The sequence below is a fragment of the Oncorhynchus clarkii genome, chromosome 32 (assembly GCF_045791955.1).
Source record: "Oncorhynchus clarkii lewisi isolate Uvic-CL-2024 chromosome 32, UVic_Ocla_1.0, whole genome shotgun sequence".
In the NCBI taxonomy this organism is placed as follows: Eukaryota; Metazoa; Chordata; class Actinopteri; order Salmoniformes; family Salmonidae; genus Oncorhynchus; species Oncorhynchus clarkii.
The window spans coordinates 13,256,260-13,275,127 of NC_092178.1; the positions used below are offsets into that span (position 1 = coordinate 13,256,260).

An 18,868-nucleotide genomic window follows, 5' to 3' on the forward strand; every position below is an offset into this window, starting at 1 on the left:
GTACTGCAGTTCATTACTGTACTGTAGTTCAACACTGTACTGCAGTTCAACACTTTGGACTGTACTGTAGTTCATTACTGTACTGTAGTTCAACACTGTACTGCAGTTCAACACTTTGGACTGTACTGTAGTTCATTACTGTACTGCAGTTCATTACTGTACTGTAGTTCAACACTGTACTGTAGTTCAACACTTTGGACTGTATTGCAGTTCAACACTTTGGACTGTACTGCAGTTCAACACTTTGGACTGTACTGCAGTTCAACACTTTGGACTGTACTGCAGTTCAACACTTTGGACTGTACTGCAGTTCAACACTTTGGACTGTACTGCAGCTCAACACTTTGGACTGTACTGCAGTTCAACACTTTGGACTGTACTGCAGTTCAACACTTTGGACTGTACTGCAGTTCATTACTGTACTGTAGTTCAACACTTTGGACTGTACTGCAGTTCATTACTGTACTGTAGTTCAACACTTTGGACTGTACTGCAGTTCAACACTTTGGACTGTACTGCAGTTCAACACTTTGGACTGTACTGCAGTTCATTACTGTACTGCAGCTCAACACTTTGGACTGTACTGCAGTTCAACACTTTGGACTGTACTGCAGTTCAACACTTTGGACTGTACTGCAGTTCAACACTGTACTGTAGTTCAACACTTTGGACTGTATTGCAGTTCAACACTTTGCACTGTACTGCAGTTCAACACTTTGGACTGTACTGCAGTTCAACACTTTGGACTGTACTGCAGTTCAACACTTTGGACTGTACTGCAGTTCAACACTTTGGACTGTACTGCAGTTCAACACTGTACTGTAGTTCAACACTTTGGACTGTATTGCAGTTCAACACTTTGCACTGTACTGCAGCTCAACACTTTGGACTGTACTGCAGTTCAACACTTTGGACTGTACTGCAGTTCAACACTTTGGACTGTACTGCAGTTCATTACTGTACTGTAGTTCAACACTGTACTGTAGTTCAACACTGTACTGCAGCTCAACATCATTTGCACTGTGTTGCAGTTCAACACTGCACTGTACTGCAGTTCAACACTTAGGGCTCTAATGCAGTTCAACACTGTACTGCAGTTCATTACTGTACTGTAGTTCAACACTTTGGACTGTACTGCAGTTCATTACTGTACTGTAGTTCAACACTTTGGACTGTACTGCAGTTCAACACTTTGGACTGTACTGCAGTTCAACACTTTGGACTGTACTGCAGTTCATTACTGTACTGCAGCTCAACACTTTGGACTGTACTGCAGTTCAACACTTTGGACTGTACTGCAGTTCAACACTTTGGACTGTACTGCAGTTCAACACTGTACTGTAGTTCAACACTTTGGACTGTATTGCAGTTCAACACTTTGCACTGTACTGCAGTTCAACACTTTGGACTGTACTGCAGTTCAACACTTTGGACTGTACTGCAGTTCAACACTTTGGACTGTACTGCAGTTCAACACTTTGGACTGTACTGCAGTTCAACACTGTACTGTAGTTCAACACTTTGGACTGTATTGCAGTTCAACACTTTGCACTGTACTGCAGCTCAACACTTTGGACTGTACTGCAGTTCAACACTTTGGACTGTACTGCAGTTCAACACTTTGGACTGTACTGCAGTTCATTACTGTACTGTAGTTCAACACTGTACTGTAGTTCAACACTGTACTGCAGCTCAACATCATTTGCACTGTGTTGCAGTTCAACACTGCACTGTACTGCAGTTCAACACTTAGGGCTCTAATGCAGTTCAACACTGTACTGCAGTTCAACACTTAGGGCTCTAATGCAGTTCAACACTATACTGCAGTTCAACACTTTGGACTGTACTGCAGTTCAACACTGTACTGTAGTTCAACACTTTGGACTGTACTGCAGTTCAACACTATACTGCAGTTCAACACTTTGGACTGTACTGCAGTTCAACACTATACTGCAGTTCAACACTTTGGACTGTACTGCAGTTCAACACTGTACTGTAGTTCAACACTTTGGACTGTACTGCAGTTCAACACTATACTGCAGTTCAACACTTTGGACTGTCCTGCAGTTCAACACTGTACTGCAGTTCAACACTGTACTGCAGTTCAACACTGTACTGTAGTTCAACACTATACTGCAGTTCAACATCATTTGCACTGTGTTGCAGTTCAACACTGCGCTGTACTGCAGTTCAACACTTAGGGCTCTAATGCAGTTCAACACTATACTGCAGTTCAACATCATTTGCACTGTGTTGCAGTTCAACACTGCACTGTACTGCAGTTCAACACTGCACTGTACTACAGGTCAATACTTTGCACTGTACTACAGTTCAACACTGCACTGTACTGCAGTTCATCACTTTACTGCAGGTCAACACTTTTCACTGTACTGCAGTTCAACACTGCACTGTACTACTGTTCAACACTGCACTGTACTGCAGTTCAACACTTTACTGTAGTTCAACACTTTGAACTGTACTGCAGTTCAACACTGTACTGCAGTTCAACACTGTACTGCAGTTCAACACTGTACTGCAGTTCAACACTATACTGCAGTTCAACACTGTTTGCACTGTGTTGCAGTTCAACACTTTGCACTGTAATGCAGTGCATCACTTTGCACTGTGTTGCATCAATCAATGTGCAGAAATAAATCGTACGTATACGTTATAGTTGTATACCATCCCAACATTTTTACTGTAGAAGGATGAAGTTCCCCTAGACGCTGATCTAAGATCAGTTTTGCATTGGCCCCTCCTTAGTGATTAAGGTTAGGATTTGGGGAGGATAACTGATCCTAGATCGGTGCCTAAGGGCAACTTCTGCTTGCATCCTTTTTACCCACTCCCTCACTGACTATTCTCTCCCCCTCTGATCCCCCCCTCTCTCACTGACTCTCCTCTCCTCCTCTGATCCCCCCTCTTTCATTGACTCTCCTCTCCCCCTCTCTCACTGACTCTCCTCTCCCCCTCTGATCCCCCCTCTCTCACTGACTCTCCTCTACCCCTCTGAGCCCCCTCTCTCACTGACTCTCCTCTACCCCTCTGAGCCCCATCTCTCACTGACTCTCCTCTACCCCTCTGATCCCCCCCTCTCTCACTGACTCTCTTCTACCCCTTTGATCCCCCCCTCTCTCACTGACTCTCCTCTCCCCCTCTGATCCCCCCTCTCTCACTGACTCTCCATTCCCCCTCTGATACCCCCCTCTCTCACTGACTCTCCTCTCCCCCTCTGATACCCCCCTCCCTCACTGACTCTCCTCTCCCCCTCTGATCCCCCGTCTCTCACTGACTCTCCTCTCCCCCTCTCTCACTGACTCTCCATTCCCCCTCTGACACCCCCCTCTCTCACTGACTCTCCTCTCCCCCTCTGATACCCCCCTCTCTCACTGACTCTCCTCTCCCCCTCTGATCCCCCGTCTCTCACTGACTCACCTCTCCCCCTCTCTCACTGACTCTCCTCTACCCCTCTGATCCCCCCTTTCTCACTGACTCTCCTCTACCCTCTGATCTCCCCTCTCTCATTGACTCTCCTCACCCCCTTTCTCACTGACTCTCCTCTCCCTCTCTGATCCTCCCCCCTTTCTCACTGACTCTCCTCTCCCCTTCTGATCCTCCCCCCCTTCTCACTGACTCTCCTCTACCCCTCTGATCCTCCCCCTTTCTCACTGACTCTCCTCTACCCCTCTGATCTCCCCTCTCTCATTGACTCTCCTCACCCCCTTTCTCACTGACTCTCCTCTACCCCTCTGATCCTCCCCCTTTCTCACTGACTCTCCTCTCCCCTTCTGATCCTCCCCACCTTTCTCACTGACTCTCCTCTACCCCTCTGATCCTCCCCCCTTTCTCACTGACTCTCCTCTCCCCTTCTGATCCTCCCCACCTTTCTCACTGACTCTCCTCTACCCCTCTGATCCTCCCCCCCTTTCTCACTGACTCTCCTCTCCCCTTCTGATCCTCCCCACCTTTCTCACTGACTCTCCTCTACCCCTCTGATCCTCCCCCCCTTTCTCACTGACTCTCCTCTCCCCTTCTGATCCTCCCCACCTTTCTCACTGACTCTCCTCTACTCCTCCTCCCCCTCTCTCACTGACTCCCCCCCCCTTTCATAGCCCCCTCCCCCTTCCCTCCCTCAGCATCTGAGGCTGCCTCAGGACCAGGACTCCAGTCGAGGAGAGGTAAGAGAGGAGGTAGAGAGATGCTCTCTGGAAGTTAGACACTTTTATAGTGTTGCTCTTTGGTTGATATGCATGAGCTGTACTAATGTGATAAAAAATAACTCAAATGTCTATGAACTGTGTCCATGCAGTGTACATTCAACACACATGTCATGTTATAAAGTGTGTGTGTGCGTGTGTGTGCGTGTGCGTGTGCGTCTGCGTGTGTATGTCTTCTGCTGCAGGAGTTGTGTGAGGACTGTTCCATGGGCTTGCCTGGGGTACCAGGCATGGTTGGCACCAAGGGAGAGAAAGGAGACGAGGGCAAGCCGGACATAGGCCACGCCCCTGACGGCTGTGAGAGGGTGAGAAGCAGGGGGAATGGAGCATGGGGGTGGGGGGAAGGGGGACGTGGGTGAGGTGGTTAGGGGTGTATACACTTTTGTCCTAGAAATTCAACATGATTATTCTTACCTGCTGTCAGTTCCAGTCAATTCAGGAAGTAGAGTGAAATTCCAATCCGTCGTACTCATGGCCTTTCTCTGTGTGTTGCAGTGTTTCAGAAACCAAAGACTGCAGAGCCAAGAGGCTGCGCAGGCGCCTGTATGACCACACTGTCTCTAACTCTTACATTCACACACCCACAACACACGCAACTCACACACACACACACCCACAACACACTCAACTCACACACACACACACCCACAACACACGCAACTCACACACACACACACACACACACACCCACAACACACGCAACTCACACACACACACACCCACAACACACGCAACTCACACACACACACACCCACAACACACGCAACTCACACACACACACACACACACAACCACAACACACGCAACTCACACACACACACACCCACAACACATGCAACTCACACACACACACACACACACACACACACACACACACACAACACACGCAACTCACACACACACACACCCACAACACACGCAACTCACACACACACACAACCACAACACACGCAACTCACACACACACACAACCACAACACACGCAACTCACACACACACACACCCACAACACACGCAACTCACACACACACACACCCACAACACACGCAACACACACACACACACCCACAACACACGCAACACACACACACACACCCACAACACATGCAACTCACACACACACACACACACCCACAACACATGCAACTCACACACACACACACACACCCACAACACATGCAACTCACATACACACCCAAAACACACGCAACTCACACACACACACACTCACAACACATGCAACTCACACACACACACACACACACACCCACAACACACGCAACTCACATACACACCCACAACACACGCAACTCACACACACACACACCAACAACACACGCAACTCACAGACACACACACACACACACACACAACTCACAGACAGACACACACCCACAACACACGCAACTCACAGACACACACTCTGAATAATTGATTCATCCTCTCGTGTATGTAGACCACCTCTATCACCAATGGAGCTAATGGAGGCTGCTCCGGTTCAGGAGCACCAGGCCCGCAAGGAACACAAGGATTACCTGGAATAAGGGGGGAGACGGTAAGTGTGTGTGTGTGTGTGTGTGTGTGTGTGTGTGTGTGTGTGTGTGTGTGTGTGTGTGTGTCTGTGTGTGTGTGTGTGTGTCTGTGTGTCTGTGTGTGTGTGTGGTGAAATATAGCGAGTAGCGTTGTTATGGTGTGTTGAATCTCTAACATAAAGTACCTTTCTGCCTACATTTCCCAGGGTCCTCAGGGGCAAAGGGGACAAGCTGGTGTACCAGGGAATATGGTGAGTTCTACACGAGAGATTGTAGGGCATTATAACACTTCATAAGGGTTTAGTAGAGACATTATAAGCCAGCACAACAGAGTCAAAGCATGGTGTCTGTAAGAAGAACTAGGTGTCTATCAGCTGACCATATACAATAATAGTCTGTTGTCATATAGATGCAGTGAAATGTGTTGTCTTACAGGGTAAGCCGTAGTGTACAGCACCCCTGGAGCAAATTAGGGTTAAGTGCCTTGCTCAAGGGCACATCGCTAGATTTTTCACCCTGTCGGCTCAGGTATTCACCCCAGCGACCTTTTGGCTACTGGCCCAACTCTAACTGCTAGGATACCTGCCGCCCAAGTAGCCAAGAGATTAGTGACACCTGGAACAACTGTATTTTGAGCCACAGTACAACATCCTATCCCAAAAAGAGAAAGAAAATGGCACTGATGCAGCTATCCAGGAAGTATCAAACACGATGGGATAGGTGAAAGCAAGGCATCATGTATATAGCTTTCACCAATCCAGTCATGTTCAGAACAGTGATTCGGGAGAGGGGGGGATCAGAGGGGGAGAGAAGAGTCAGTGAGGGAGGGGGTAAAAGGATGCAAGGTCAGAGACACATTTTCAAGTAGGATGGCTGCATTTCCACAGTGTTGGATCAGGGCCACAGTGTTTACGTGGCCTGTGTGTCTTGTAAAGCTTCATCATTGAGGGATCAAGCAGAACGAAGGAACTTCATGTTGATACTATACAAGTGATGTCATACAGCCCTCTAGTGGCGTGTCCTAGAACTACATAGTTATTGATGTAATTTAGTCAATCGTTAACTATTTCCATAAGTATCCCTTTAGCTATAGTATCCTTTTAACTATAGTATCCTTTAGCTATAGTATCCCTTTAACTATAGTATCCTTTAGCTATAGTATCCTTTAGCTATAGTATCATTTAGCTATAGTATCCCTTTAACTATAGTATCATTTAACTATAGTATCCCTTTAGCTATGGTATCCCTTTAACTACAGTATCCCTTTAACTATAGTATCCCTTTAGCTATAGTATCCTTTAGCTATAGTATCCCTTTAGCTATAGTATCCTTTAACTATAGTATCCCTTTAGCTATAGTATCCCTTTAACTATAGTATCCCTTTAGCTATAGTATCCCTTTAACTATAGTATCCCTTTAACTATAGTATCCCTTTAGCTATAGTATCCCTTTAACTATAGTATCCCTTTAACTATAGTATCCCTTTAGCTATAGTATCCCTTTAACTATAGTATCCCTTTAGCTATAGTATCCCTTTAACTATAGTATCCCTTTAGCTATAGTATCCCTTTTGCTATAGTATCCCTTTAGCTATAGTATCCTTTAGCTATAGTATCATTTAGCTATAGTATCCTTTAGCTATAGTATCATTTAGCTATAGTATCCTTTAACTATAGTATCATTTAACTATAGTATCCCTTTAGCTATGGTATCCCTTTAACTACAGTATCCCTTTAACTATAGTATCCCTTTAGCTATAGTATCCCTTTAACTATAGTATCCCTTTAGCTATAGTATCCCTTTTGCTATAGTATCCCTTTAGCTATAGTATCCTTTAACTATAGTATCCTTTAGCTATAGTATCCTTTAGCTATAGTATCATTTAGCTATAGTATCCTTTAACTATAGTATCATTTAACTATAGTATCCCTTTAGCTATGGTATCCCTTTAACTACAGTATCCCTTTAACTATAGTATCCCTTTAGCTATAGTATCCTTTAGCTATAGTATCCCTTTAGCTATAGTATCCTTTAGCTATAGTATCCCTTTAACTATAGTATCCCTTTAGCTATAGTATCCCTTTAACTACAGTATCCCTTTAGCTATAGTATCCCTTTAGCTATAGTACCCTTTAACTATAGTATCCTTTAGCTATAGTATCCCTTTAACTATAGTATCCTTTAACTATAGTATCCCTTTAGCTATAGTTTCCCTTTAGCTATAGTTTCCCTTTAACTATAGTGTCCAAAGTAAATCAAATACAATTTATTGGTCACATACACATATTTATCAGATGTTATTGTGGGTGTAGTGAAATGCTTGTGTTCCTAGCTCCAACAGTGCAGGAGTATCTAACAATTCACAACAAAACACACAAATCACAAAGTAAAATAATGGAATTAAGAAATATTTAAATATTAGGACAAGCAATGTCGGAGTTGCATTGACTAGAATACAGTAGGATACAGTAGATTACAGTATATACATGTTAAATGAGTAAAACAGTATGTAAACATTATGTAAAGTGACCATTGATTCCATGTCGATGTACATAAGGCATCAATCAGCCTCTAAAGTGCAAGGTTGAGTAACCTGTTAGTACCCGGCTAGTGACTAAGTTCAGGGCAGGGTAGTGGGTGGAGACCGACTAGTGATGGCTATTGCTATTTAACAGTCTGATGGTCTTGAGATAGAAACTGTTTTTGAGTCTCTCGGTCCCAGCTTTGATCCCTTTAGCAATAGTATCCGTTTTTGATTGGAGGAGCAATCCAGTGTCTACAACCCTAATGGTTAACATATCAGAACTCAGAGCCGTTGTTTTAGATGCCCTTCTCATTGCCTGTTTCTCCTCTACAGGGTCCTCCTGGTTTTCCTGGTCCTCAAGGCTCATCTGGACTACCTGTGAGTTTACTATACATACACTACACCTATACAACACCAACACTACACCTATACTGCACATAGAGTATACTACACATATACTACACCTATACTAGACTTACACTAGATGTAAATTGCACCAATACTACACCTATACTTCACGTATCTATACTGCACATATACTACACCGATACTACACCATCACTACACCTCCACTACACATTTACTACGTCTGTAATATACCAATACCACAAATATACTACACATATACTACACCTATACAACAAAAATGCTAAACCTATACTACACATAAAGTATACTACACCTCGACTACACCAATACTACACCGATACTGCACATGCAGTTTACCACACCTATACTACGCATATACTATGTTTATACTACACCGCTACTATACATATACACCTATATTCACCTATTTTACACCTACCTATACTGCACCTATACTGCATCTACCTATTGTACACCTATACTGCACCTACCTATACTGTACCTGCTTATACTACACCTATACTACACCTACCTATACTACACCTACCTATACTGCACCTGCTTATACTACACCTATACTACACCTACCTATACTACACCTATACTGCACCTGCTTATACTACACCTATACTACACCTACCTATACTACACCTAGACCACACCTACTTATACTACACCTACCTATAATACATCTAAACTGCTCCTACCCTTATTACACATACCTGTACAGCACCTATATTCACCTCTACAGCACCTATCTATACTATGACTATATTCACCTATACTACACCTATACTGCACCTGCTTATACTACACCTATACTACACCTACCTATACTACACCTAGACCACACCTACCTATACTACACCTATACTACACCTACCTATAATACATCTATACTGCTCCTACCCTTATTACACCTACCTGTACAGCACCTATATTCACCTATGCTACACCTACCTATGATACACCTATACTGCACCTATACTGCACCTACTTGTACTACACCTATACTAAACCTACCTATACTATGACTATATTCACCTATACTACACCTACCTATAATACATCTATACTGCTCCTACCCTTATTACACCTCGCTGTACTACACCTATACTGCACCTGCTTATACTACACCTATACTACACCTACCTATAATACATCTGTACTGCTCCTACCTACCCTTACTACACCTACCTGCACAGCACCTATATTCAATTATACAGCACCTACCTATACTATGCCTATATTCACCTATACTACACCTACCTATACTACAGCTAGACTACACCTACCTACAGTTGGGCAAAAAAGTATTTAGTCAGCCACCAATTGTGCAAGTTCTCCCACTTAAAAAGATGAGAGAGGCCTGTAATTTTCATCATAGGTACACTTCAACTATGACAGACAAAGTGAGGAAAACAAATCCAGAAAATCACATTGTAGGATTTTTAATGAATTTATTTGCAAATTATGGTGGAAAATAAGTATTTGGTCAATAACAAAAGTGTATCTCAATACTTTGTTATATACCCTTTGTTGGCAATGACAGAGGTCAAACAGTTAGGAATTTGACATACCCAAATACCTAACTGCCTGTAGCTCAGGACCTGAAGCAAAGATCTGCATATGCCTGATTCCATTTGAAAGGAAACACTTTGAAGTTTGTGGAAATGTGAAATGAATATAGGATGGTAAAAGATAATACAACGGGGAAAAAAAGGTTTTTGTACCATCATGTTTGAAATGCTTAACCTACACCTATACTACACCTATACTACACCTACACTACACCTATACTACACCTATACTACACCTACACTACACCTATACTACACCTATACTACACCTATACTACACCTATATTACACCTACACTACACCTATACTACACCTACACTACACCTATACTACACCTACACTACACCTATACTACACCTATACTACACCTACACTACACCTATACTACACCTATACTACACCTATACTACACCTACACTACACCTATACTACACCTACACTACACCTATACTACACCTATACTACACCTATACTACACCCATACTACACCTACACTACACCTATACTACACCTATACTACACCTACACTACACCTATACTACACCTATACTACACCTATACTACACCCATACTACACCTATACTACACCTATACTACACCCATACATTACCTATACTACACCTATACTACACCTACACTACACCTATACTACGCCTATACTACATATATACTACACCTATACTACAGCTATACCACACATATACTACACCTATACTACACCCATACTACACCTATACTACACATATACCACACATATACTACACTTATACTACACCTATACTACACATATACTACACATATACTACACCAATACTACATATATACTACATCTATACTACACCAATACTACCTATATACTACATCTATACTACACCTATACTACACCTATACCACACATATACTACACCTATGCTACACATATACTACACCTGTACTACACATATACCACACATATATCATACATATACTACACTTGTACTACACCTATACCACACATATACTACACATATACTACACCTATACTACACCTATACTACACCCATACCACACATATACTACACCTATATTACACCCATACTACACCTATACTACACATATACTACACCTATACTACACCTATACTACACATATATCATACATATACTACACATATACTACACCCATATTACACCTATACTACACCTATATCACACATATGATACACATATACTACACATATACTACACCTATACTACACCTATACTACACCTGTACGACACCTATACTACATCTTTACTGCACCTGCCTACACTACACCTACCTATACTACATCTATGCTGCACCTATACTACACCTACCTATACTACACCTGCCTATACTACACCTACCTCTACTACACCTACCTATACTACCCCCACCTACACTACACCTACCCATGCTACACCTATACTACACCTGCCTATACTACACATATACTACATACTTCTCTCTCTCTCTGTCTCTCTCTCACTCTTTCTCTCTCCATATCGCTCTTCTACTTTGAAACACCATCACCACTGAACGTGAATCTTCCTGCTATCTCCATCTCTCCAGCTTTTTAATGAAAGTTATTTCAGATGAGGACAATTCTATTGTCTCGCCTGTTCATCAATTATTTCCTCTGTGAAAGTGATGGAGAGTGGTAGTGCCATGCAGACAGCACACCAATCCCCCTGATGTCATTCCATTCTTTTAGCAGAATGGAAGTTGCAATGGGTGATTTTAAAACGTTAACGTTTTAAAACGTTAGGGAGTGTTTAATACCAAGTGTGTGTATGTGTGTGTGTGTGTGTGTGTGTGTGTGTGTGTGTGTGTGTGTGTGTATCTCTGCCACGCTCCGTTCTGTTGAATTTTATCTGATTAAATAGTAGCAGCTGTGAAAGATGGATTTTTCATCGTAATGAAACTCTGCTGCATTGATAACGCATTCAACTGAATCTATAACAGGGATTTGAATGGCTTTATGCTGTTAGTAGTCTTAGAGAATAGGAGAGGGAGAAAGAGAGAGATGGAAGAAAGGAAGATAGAAAGAGGCTGGAGGGTGACAGATAGAAAGGGGCTGAGAGAGGGGGGGTGACAGATATAAAGAGGCTGAGAGAGGGGGGTGACAGATAGAAAGGGGCTGAGAAAGGGGGGTGATAGATAGAAAAGGGCTGAGAGAGGGGGTGATAGATAGAAAGGGGCTGAGAGAGGGGGGTGACAGATAGAAAAGGGCTGAGAGAGGGGGGTGAGAGATAGAAAGGGGCTGAGAGAGGGGGTGAGAGATAGAAAGGGGCTGAGAGAGGGGGGTGACAGATAGAAAGGGGGTGAGAAAGGGGGATGACAGATAGAAGAGGGCTGAGAGAGGGGGGTGACAGATATAAAGGGGCTGAGAGAGGGGGTGAGAGATAGAAAGGGGCTGAGAGAGGGGGGTGACAGATGGAAAGGGGCAGAGAGAGGGGGATGAAAGAAAGGGGCTGAGAGAGGGGGGTGACAGATAGAAAGGGGCTGAGAGAGGGGGATGACAGATAGAAAGGGGCTGAGAGAGGGGGTGACAGATAGAAAGGGGCTGAGAGAGGTGGGTGACAGATAGAAAGGGGCTGACAGATAGAAAGGGGCTGAGAGAGGGGGATGACAGATAGAAAGGGGCTGAGAGAGGGGGGTGACAGATAGAAAGGGGCTGAGAGAGGGGGGTGAGAGATAGAAAGGGGCTGAGAGAGGGGGATGACAGATAGAAAGGGTCTGAGAGAGGAGGGTGACAGATAGAAAGATTCTGGACACATGGTTAATATGTGCCATTCCATTTGCTCCATTCCAGACATTATTATGAGCCGTCTTCCCCTCACCAGTCTCCACTTAATTTTGTCTTTCTTTTCAAGTGACCTTTTCTCCTTGTTTTTTCCCTCTCATTTATTATTATCTGTCTTTTCCTCAAATTTTTCCTCATCTTCTCCTCTCTCTCCATACCTCTCTCCTCATCTCCTCTCTCTAAATACCTCTCTCCTCATCTCCTATCTCTCCCTCACCGTCTCCTCTCTCTCCATACCTCTCTCCTCATCTCCTCTCTCCCCATACCTCTCTCCTCATCTCCTATCTCTCCCTCACCGTCTCCTCTCTCTCCATACCTCACTCCTCCCCCCCTTTTCTCCATACCTCTCTCCTCACCTCCTTCTCTCCATACCTCTCTCCCTCACCTTCTCCTCTCTCTCCATACCTCACCTCCTTCTCTCCATACCTCTCTCCCTCACCTTCTCCTCTCTCTCCATACCTCTCTCCTCATCTCCTCTCTCTCCATACCTCTCTCCTCATCTCCTCTCTCTCCCTCACCTTCTCCTCTCTCTCCATACCTCTCTCCTCACCTCCTTCTCTCCATACCTCTCTCCCTCACCTTCTCCTCTCTCTCTATACCTCTCTCCTCACCTCCTTCTCTCTATACCTCTCTCCTTTCCTCTCTCTCCATACCTCTCTCCTCTCCTCTCTCTCCATACCTCTCACCTCTCCTTACCTCTCCTCTCTCCATACCTCTTTCCTCTCCTCTCTCTCCATACCTCTCACCTCTCCTCTCTCCATACCTATCTCCTCTATCTCCATACCTCTCTCATCTCCCCTCTCTCAATACCTCTCTCTTCTCTCTCTCTCTCTCTCTCTCTCTCCGTACCTCTCTCCTCTCCTCTCTCTCCATACCTCTCGCCTCTCCTTACCTCTCCTCTCTCCATACCTCTCTCCATACCTCTCTCCTCTCATCTCTCTCTGTACCTCTCTCCTCTCCTCTCTCCATACCTCTCTCCTCTCTTCACCTCTCCTCTCTCTTCATACCTCTCTCCTCTCCTCTCTCTCCATACCTCTCGCCTCTCCTTACCTCTCCTCTCTCCATACCTCTCTCCATACCTCTCTCCTCTCCTCTCTCTCCGTACCTCTTTCCTCTCTCCATACCTCTCTCCTCTTCACCTCTCCTCTCTCTTCATACCTCTCTCCTCTCCTCTCTCTCCATACCTCTCTTCTCCCTCTCCATACCTCTCACCTCTCCTCTCTCCATACTTATCTCACTCTGCTTTCCACTCTCTCCATACCTCTCTTCTTCCCTCTCTCTCCATACCTCTCTCCTCTCTCTCCGTACCTCTCCTCTCTCCATACCTCTCTCCTCTCTTCACCTCTCCTCTCTCTTCATACCTCTCCTCTCTCTCCATACCTCTCTTCTCCCTCTCCATACCTCTGACCTCTCCTCTCTCCCTCTACCCTTCTCTCCCCAGGGTCAGCAAGGTGAGAGAGGGGCAGCAGGACCACCAGGTGTTAAGGGTGAAACGGTGAGTGACATCTCTCCTCATCAATACATGATAGATACATTTTAATACATGACAGATATGTTTTTACTTTAATTTCTACATCTTTATGGTGCCTCTCAGGGCTCTTCAGGGACTAATGGATACCCAGGTTCTATGGGACCCCCTGGACTTCCTGTAAGACACAACAACTTGTTTCATCACGTTTACATGAATGAACATATTGGGAACATATTGGCTGCTTTGCTGATTGGTGAAAAGATGGATGGATAGATGGATGGATGGATTTAGACTTGACTGATTGATTTATTGATTGATTGACAGGGCTTGAAAGGTGAGCGGGGGACCCCAGGGGCTGCAGGAACGAAGGGAGAATCGGTAAACATTGACATACACAGTTGTCATATATTGAACATTGATTTGTTTTCCCCTCATTTGAATAATCTAAGAAACCTCTGGCATTTGAACAGAATAACTGTAGCAGATGACATAGTGAGTTGATAACTATGCATCTGTTGGGTTCTATTTCATTACTTCAGTGAGTGTGAGATGATGTCTTACTCCCTTCCTCTCTCCTGCAGGGTCCACCAGGCAACCCAGGATACCAGGGACAGGCTGGAGTCGCGGTCCGTAACCTCATCCCCGTCATCCCTCGTCCCTATAACCTATCATCCATAACCTCATCCCCTCTATCCCCACATCTTTATCCCTTGTCCCTATAACCTATCATCCATAATATCATCCCCCCTATCCCCTCATCTTTATCCCTCGTCCCTATAACCTATCATCCATAACCTCATCCCCTCCATCCCCACATTTTATCCCTCGTCCCTATAATTTATCATCAATAACCTCATCCCCTCATCCCTTCTATACCCACTTCTTTATCCCTCGTCCCTATAACCTATCATCCATATCCTGCATCTTTAGGACTAAAAAGCATAATTGTACTCACTTTGTCCACAGGGACCCAAAGGAGAGTCTGGACTGGCAGGGTCCGACGGACCAAAAGGAGATCAGGTATATTACAATGAAATATGTATTCAAAATATACGGTACATTCCAAATGCTGTGTTCAAACAACACACACAGACTGATGTGTTCTCTCGTTATTTGTAGGGCTCCCAAGGGCAACCAGGCTTCCCAGGGACACCGGTAAGTGAAAGATTCATCTCATCTACTTCATGGCTTAGTTAAATATCTTAGTTAAATATCTATTGGCATGTGATGTGCCCCGTCACTTACCTCTTGATACTAAATGTTAACTTTGTAGGGCCCCCCTGGTCCCCCTGGGAAACAAGGAAGAGAAGGACCACCTGGACCCAAGGCTGACAAGGTAGAGCAGCTTATCATACTCGTTTTTAATATTTATGTTTCTACTTAATGGTGAGGATAATGTTATTTCTCTCTCTCTCTCTCTCTCTCTCTCTCTCTCTCTCTCTCTCTCTCTCTCTCTCTCTCTCTCTCTCTCTCTCTCTCTCTCCCTCTCTGTGTGTGTGTGTGTCTCACTCTCTCTCTCTCTGTGTGTCTCTCTTCCTCTGTGTCTCTCTCCCTCCGTGTGTCTCGCTCTCTGTCTTTCTCTCTCTCTCTCTCGCTCTCTCTTGCTCTGTCTCTCTCTTTCCCTCTCTCTCTCTGTCTCTCTCTCGTTCTCTCTCTCTCTCTCTCTCTGTGTCTCTCTCTCTCAGGGTCACGATGGAGCACAAGGTCCACAGGGCCCATCTGGACCTCCAGGTTCTCCTGGGTCTCCTGGCTTGCAGGTGAGTGTGTCTGTGCGTCAGTGTAATTTTTCACGAGATATATATATATTGTACAATTTCATGGACGATGGGTTTTAACCTCTTCGGATCATTGGGACGCTAGCGTCCCACCTCGACAACATCTGGGGAAATTGCAGAGCACGAAATTCAAAATACAAAAGTAGTAATATTAAACATTCATAGAAATACAGGTGTTATACACCATTCTTTAGCTTAGAATCTTGGTAATCGAACCGCTTTGTCCAATTTAGGATTTACGGCGAAAGCATAGCATTTGATTGTCTGAGGAGAGCGCCTCACCCACTTCCTGCATTAACATGAATTCATAACCTGCACAGGTGTCACAAAACTCAAAAGTAGCTAAAACATAAATCACTTACCTTTTGAAGATCTTCATCTTTTTGCAATCCAAAGGGTCCCAGTTACACAATGAATGGTTGTTTTGTTCGATAAAGTCCTTCTTTATATCCCAGAAATGTCCGTTTATTTGGATTCAGAAATCCACCTGTTCCAACTTGCCCAACATGCATACAAAGGAATCTAAAAGGTTACCTGTAAACTTCGTCCAAACAATTCAAACGTTTCTAATTCAACCTCAAGTATCCTAATATGTAAATAATCAATCAAATTTAAGAAAGACTGTTGACATCTAGTGGAAGTCGCAGACTTCCCCATAGAAAAGCATTGAAAAGTCCAATGACCCCAAAAAAATCATCCTGGATGGATTGTCCTCGGGGTTTCACGTGCCAAATCAGTTCTGTTATACTCACAGATATTATTTTAACAGTTTTAGAAACTTTAGAGTGTTTTCTATCCAATACTCCCATGCATATAAATATCCCAGCTTCTGGGCCTGAGTAACAGGCAGTTTACTTTGGGCACCTCATTCATCCAAACTTCCGAATACTGCCCCCAAGCCTTAAAAAGTTAAAGAATGCTCTCACCTCACTGCCTTTCTTCCTGTGTGTCCAAAGGGACCTCCTGGATTTGAGGGATTGGATGGTAAAGATGGGAAACCAGGGATAAGGGTAAGAGAAGATTCAGACATACTACATGATACTGTAGATAGTATAGTTAGTCTATGGATGTGTTGAATTGACCCCCACCCCCACCCTCTTTCGCTCTCTCTCCCTCTCTTTATTTCTCTCTCTCTCTCCCTCTCTCGCTTTCTCGCTTTCTCACTCTCCCAGGGAGAGCCAGGGCTTCCAGGGGTGGCAGGACACAAAGGAATGCCAGTAAGTGCCATTTGACCTTTACATGAACCCTACACATGATCTCAGTGACCTCTACCCCTTCTGAAAAAAGGGACCCCGTCTCCCCCCAACCGAGACCTTGTCTCATATCACATAATGTTAGATAGACGTCACTGCTGTGACATCACTTATGTGACATCACTGACTTGTCATCAGTGTGTGAATCACCACATTCACAATGAGCCCAAATGGAGCAGGTGACTTGTAACTGTTCATCTATCAAACATCACCCACTGATGTCACCTCACATACCAGTTTACGCACGTATGTCACAGAGCTTACTGTATGTGCCAATCAGCTGCCCATGTTTCCATAGGAAGAGTTCAGCCCTCCTGGTATGAGAAAGTGGGCCAGAACTATTGGGTTCTGACTGACACAGCTGACACAGCTGATCTGTTCTGCACAATGTTTACTTTTGGTATGATAAATATACCTTATTGTTTTTGCAAAGTAAAACACATGTCTCACACAGTTCAAAACAATGAGGAAAGGGAAGAGGGCCTTTTGTTTCAATCATGCTACTTTCTGTCTATGTCAGTGTTTCTGTGTGGGGCCTTTGAGAGGGCAGGTGTTCAAATCAGTGTGAGATTTCAAAGTGATATGTTTTGAAAACTGCGTGTTTTGTAATGTGTGTCATGTTGAAAGCTGTGTGTGAGATGCGATGTTTGTTTTGTTTATCTTTGATCCCTCTGCTCTCAGGGTTTCAAAGGGAAGCATGGACATGTTGGCTTCCCTGGACAGAAGGTGAGTTGACCACACACGTGCGCACACACACCCTACTCTTTTCAGCTTGTCTGTCTGATGCCTGCTACCACACAGAACACCAATACAGATTATTAGCACGTTGTTATGGATACTGGTTACTCACCCCTCTCCCTCTGTCTTCCTCCTCTCTTCAGGGTGATGCTGGGCCTGTTGGTCCACCGGGGTCAACTGGTAGACCAGGACTTGAGGCAAGTTAAACCACATGTTGCATGCACCTGCTCAATTCATGTTGTTTGATGTTTGAATGATGTTCATATGGAATGAGTGAATGAGAACCATTTCGAATGACAACACCAATTGAATGAAGGATTTTGTCACAATATGTGTCAAACTGAGAGCAACCTTTGACCTCTTGCAGGGTGATGCTGGAACCCCAGGGCCTCAGGGTCGACCCGGTCCCCCAGGACACCTTGTGAGTACATGAACTTTAACCTCTCACCTACAGTCACCTCCAGAATTATTGCCACCTTGATAATGATGAGCAGAAAAATAAATACTGAATAAATAATACAAATAATGAGTTCTATTGTCTGCTCACAAACATGTTCAAATGTTATTATGTTACACTAGCTAGTACAATTGCTCAGAGAAAGA

General features: G+C 44.2%; 1 protein-coding gene across 4 annotated transcripts in view; it reads left to right on the plus strand.

Annotated features, from left to right (window-relative positions):
• Positions 1 to 18,868, plus strand: part of LOC139392412 (collagen alpha-1(XVI) chain-like) — a 161,143-nt gene that overhangs the window by 124,275 nt on the left and 18,000 nt on the right. For all 4 annotated transcript variants that reach the window (XM_071140386.1, XM_071140388.1, XM_071140385.1 and 1 more), the window contains 19 exons: positions 4,113 to 4,178; positions 4,403 to 4,522; positions 4,713 to 4,760; positions 5,674 to 5,772; positions 5,956 to 6,000; positions 8,607 to 8,651; positions 14,470 to 14,523; positions 14,623 to 14,676; positions 14,824 to 14,877; positions 15,081 to 15,125; positions 15,466 to 15,519; positions 15,619 to 15,654; positions 15,773 to 15,835; positions 16,185 to 16,256; positions 17,231 to 17,284; positions 17,447 to 17,491; positions 18,209 to 18,253; positions 18,409 to 18,462; positions 18,633 to 18,686. In XM_071140386.1, the coding sequence (XP_070996487.1) occupies positions 4,113 to 4,178; positions 4,403 to 4,522; positions 4,713 to 4,760; positions 5,674 to 5,772; positions 5,956 to 6,000; positions 8,607 to 8,651; positions 14,470 to 14,523; positions 14,623 to 14,676; positions 14,824 to 14,877; positions 15,081 to 15,125; positions 15,466 to 15,519; positions 15,619 to 15,654; positions 15,773 to 15,835; positions 16,185 to 16,256; positions 17,231 to 17,284; positions 17,447 to 17,491; positions 18,209 to 18,253; positions 18,409 to 18,462; positions 18,633 to 18,686 (1,107 nt within the window). The remainder of the gene's footprint in view (positions 1 to 4,112; positions 4,179 to 4,402; positions 4,523 to 4,712; positions 4,761 to 5,673; positions 5,773 to 5,955; positions 6,001 to 8,606; positions 8,652 to 14,469; positions 14,524 to 14,622; positions 14,677 to 14,823; positions 14,878 to 15,080; positions 15,126 to 15,465; positions 15,520 to 15,618; positions 15,655 to 15,772; positions 15,836 to 16,184; positions 16,257 to 17,230; positions 17,285 to 17,446; positions 17,492 to 18,208; positions 18,254 to 18,408; positions 18,463 to 18,632; positions 18,687 to 18,868) is intronic.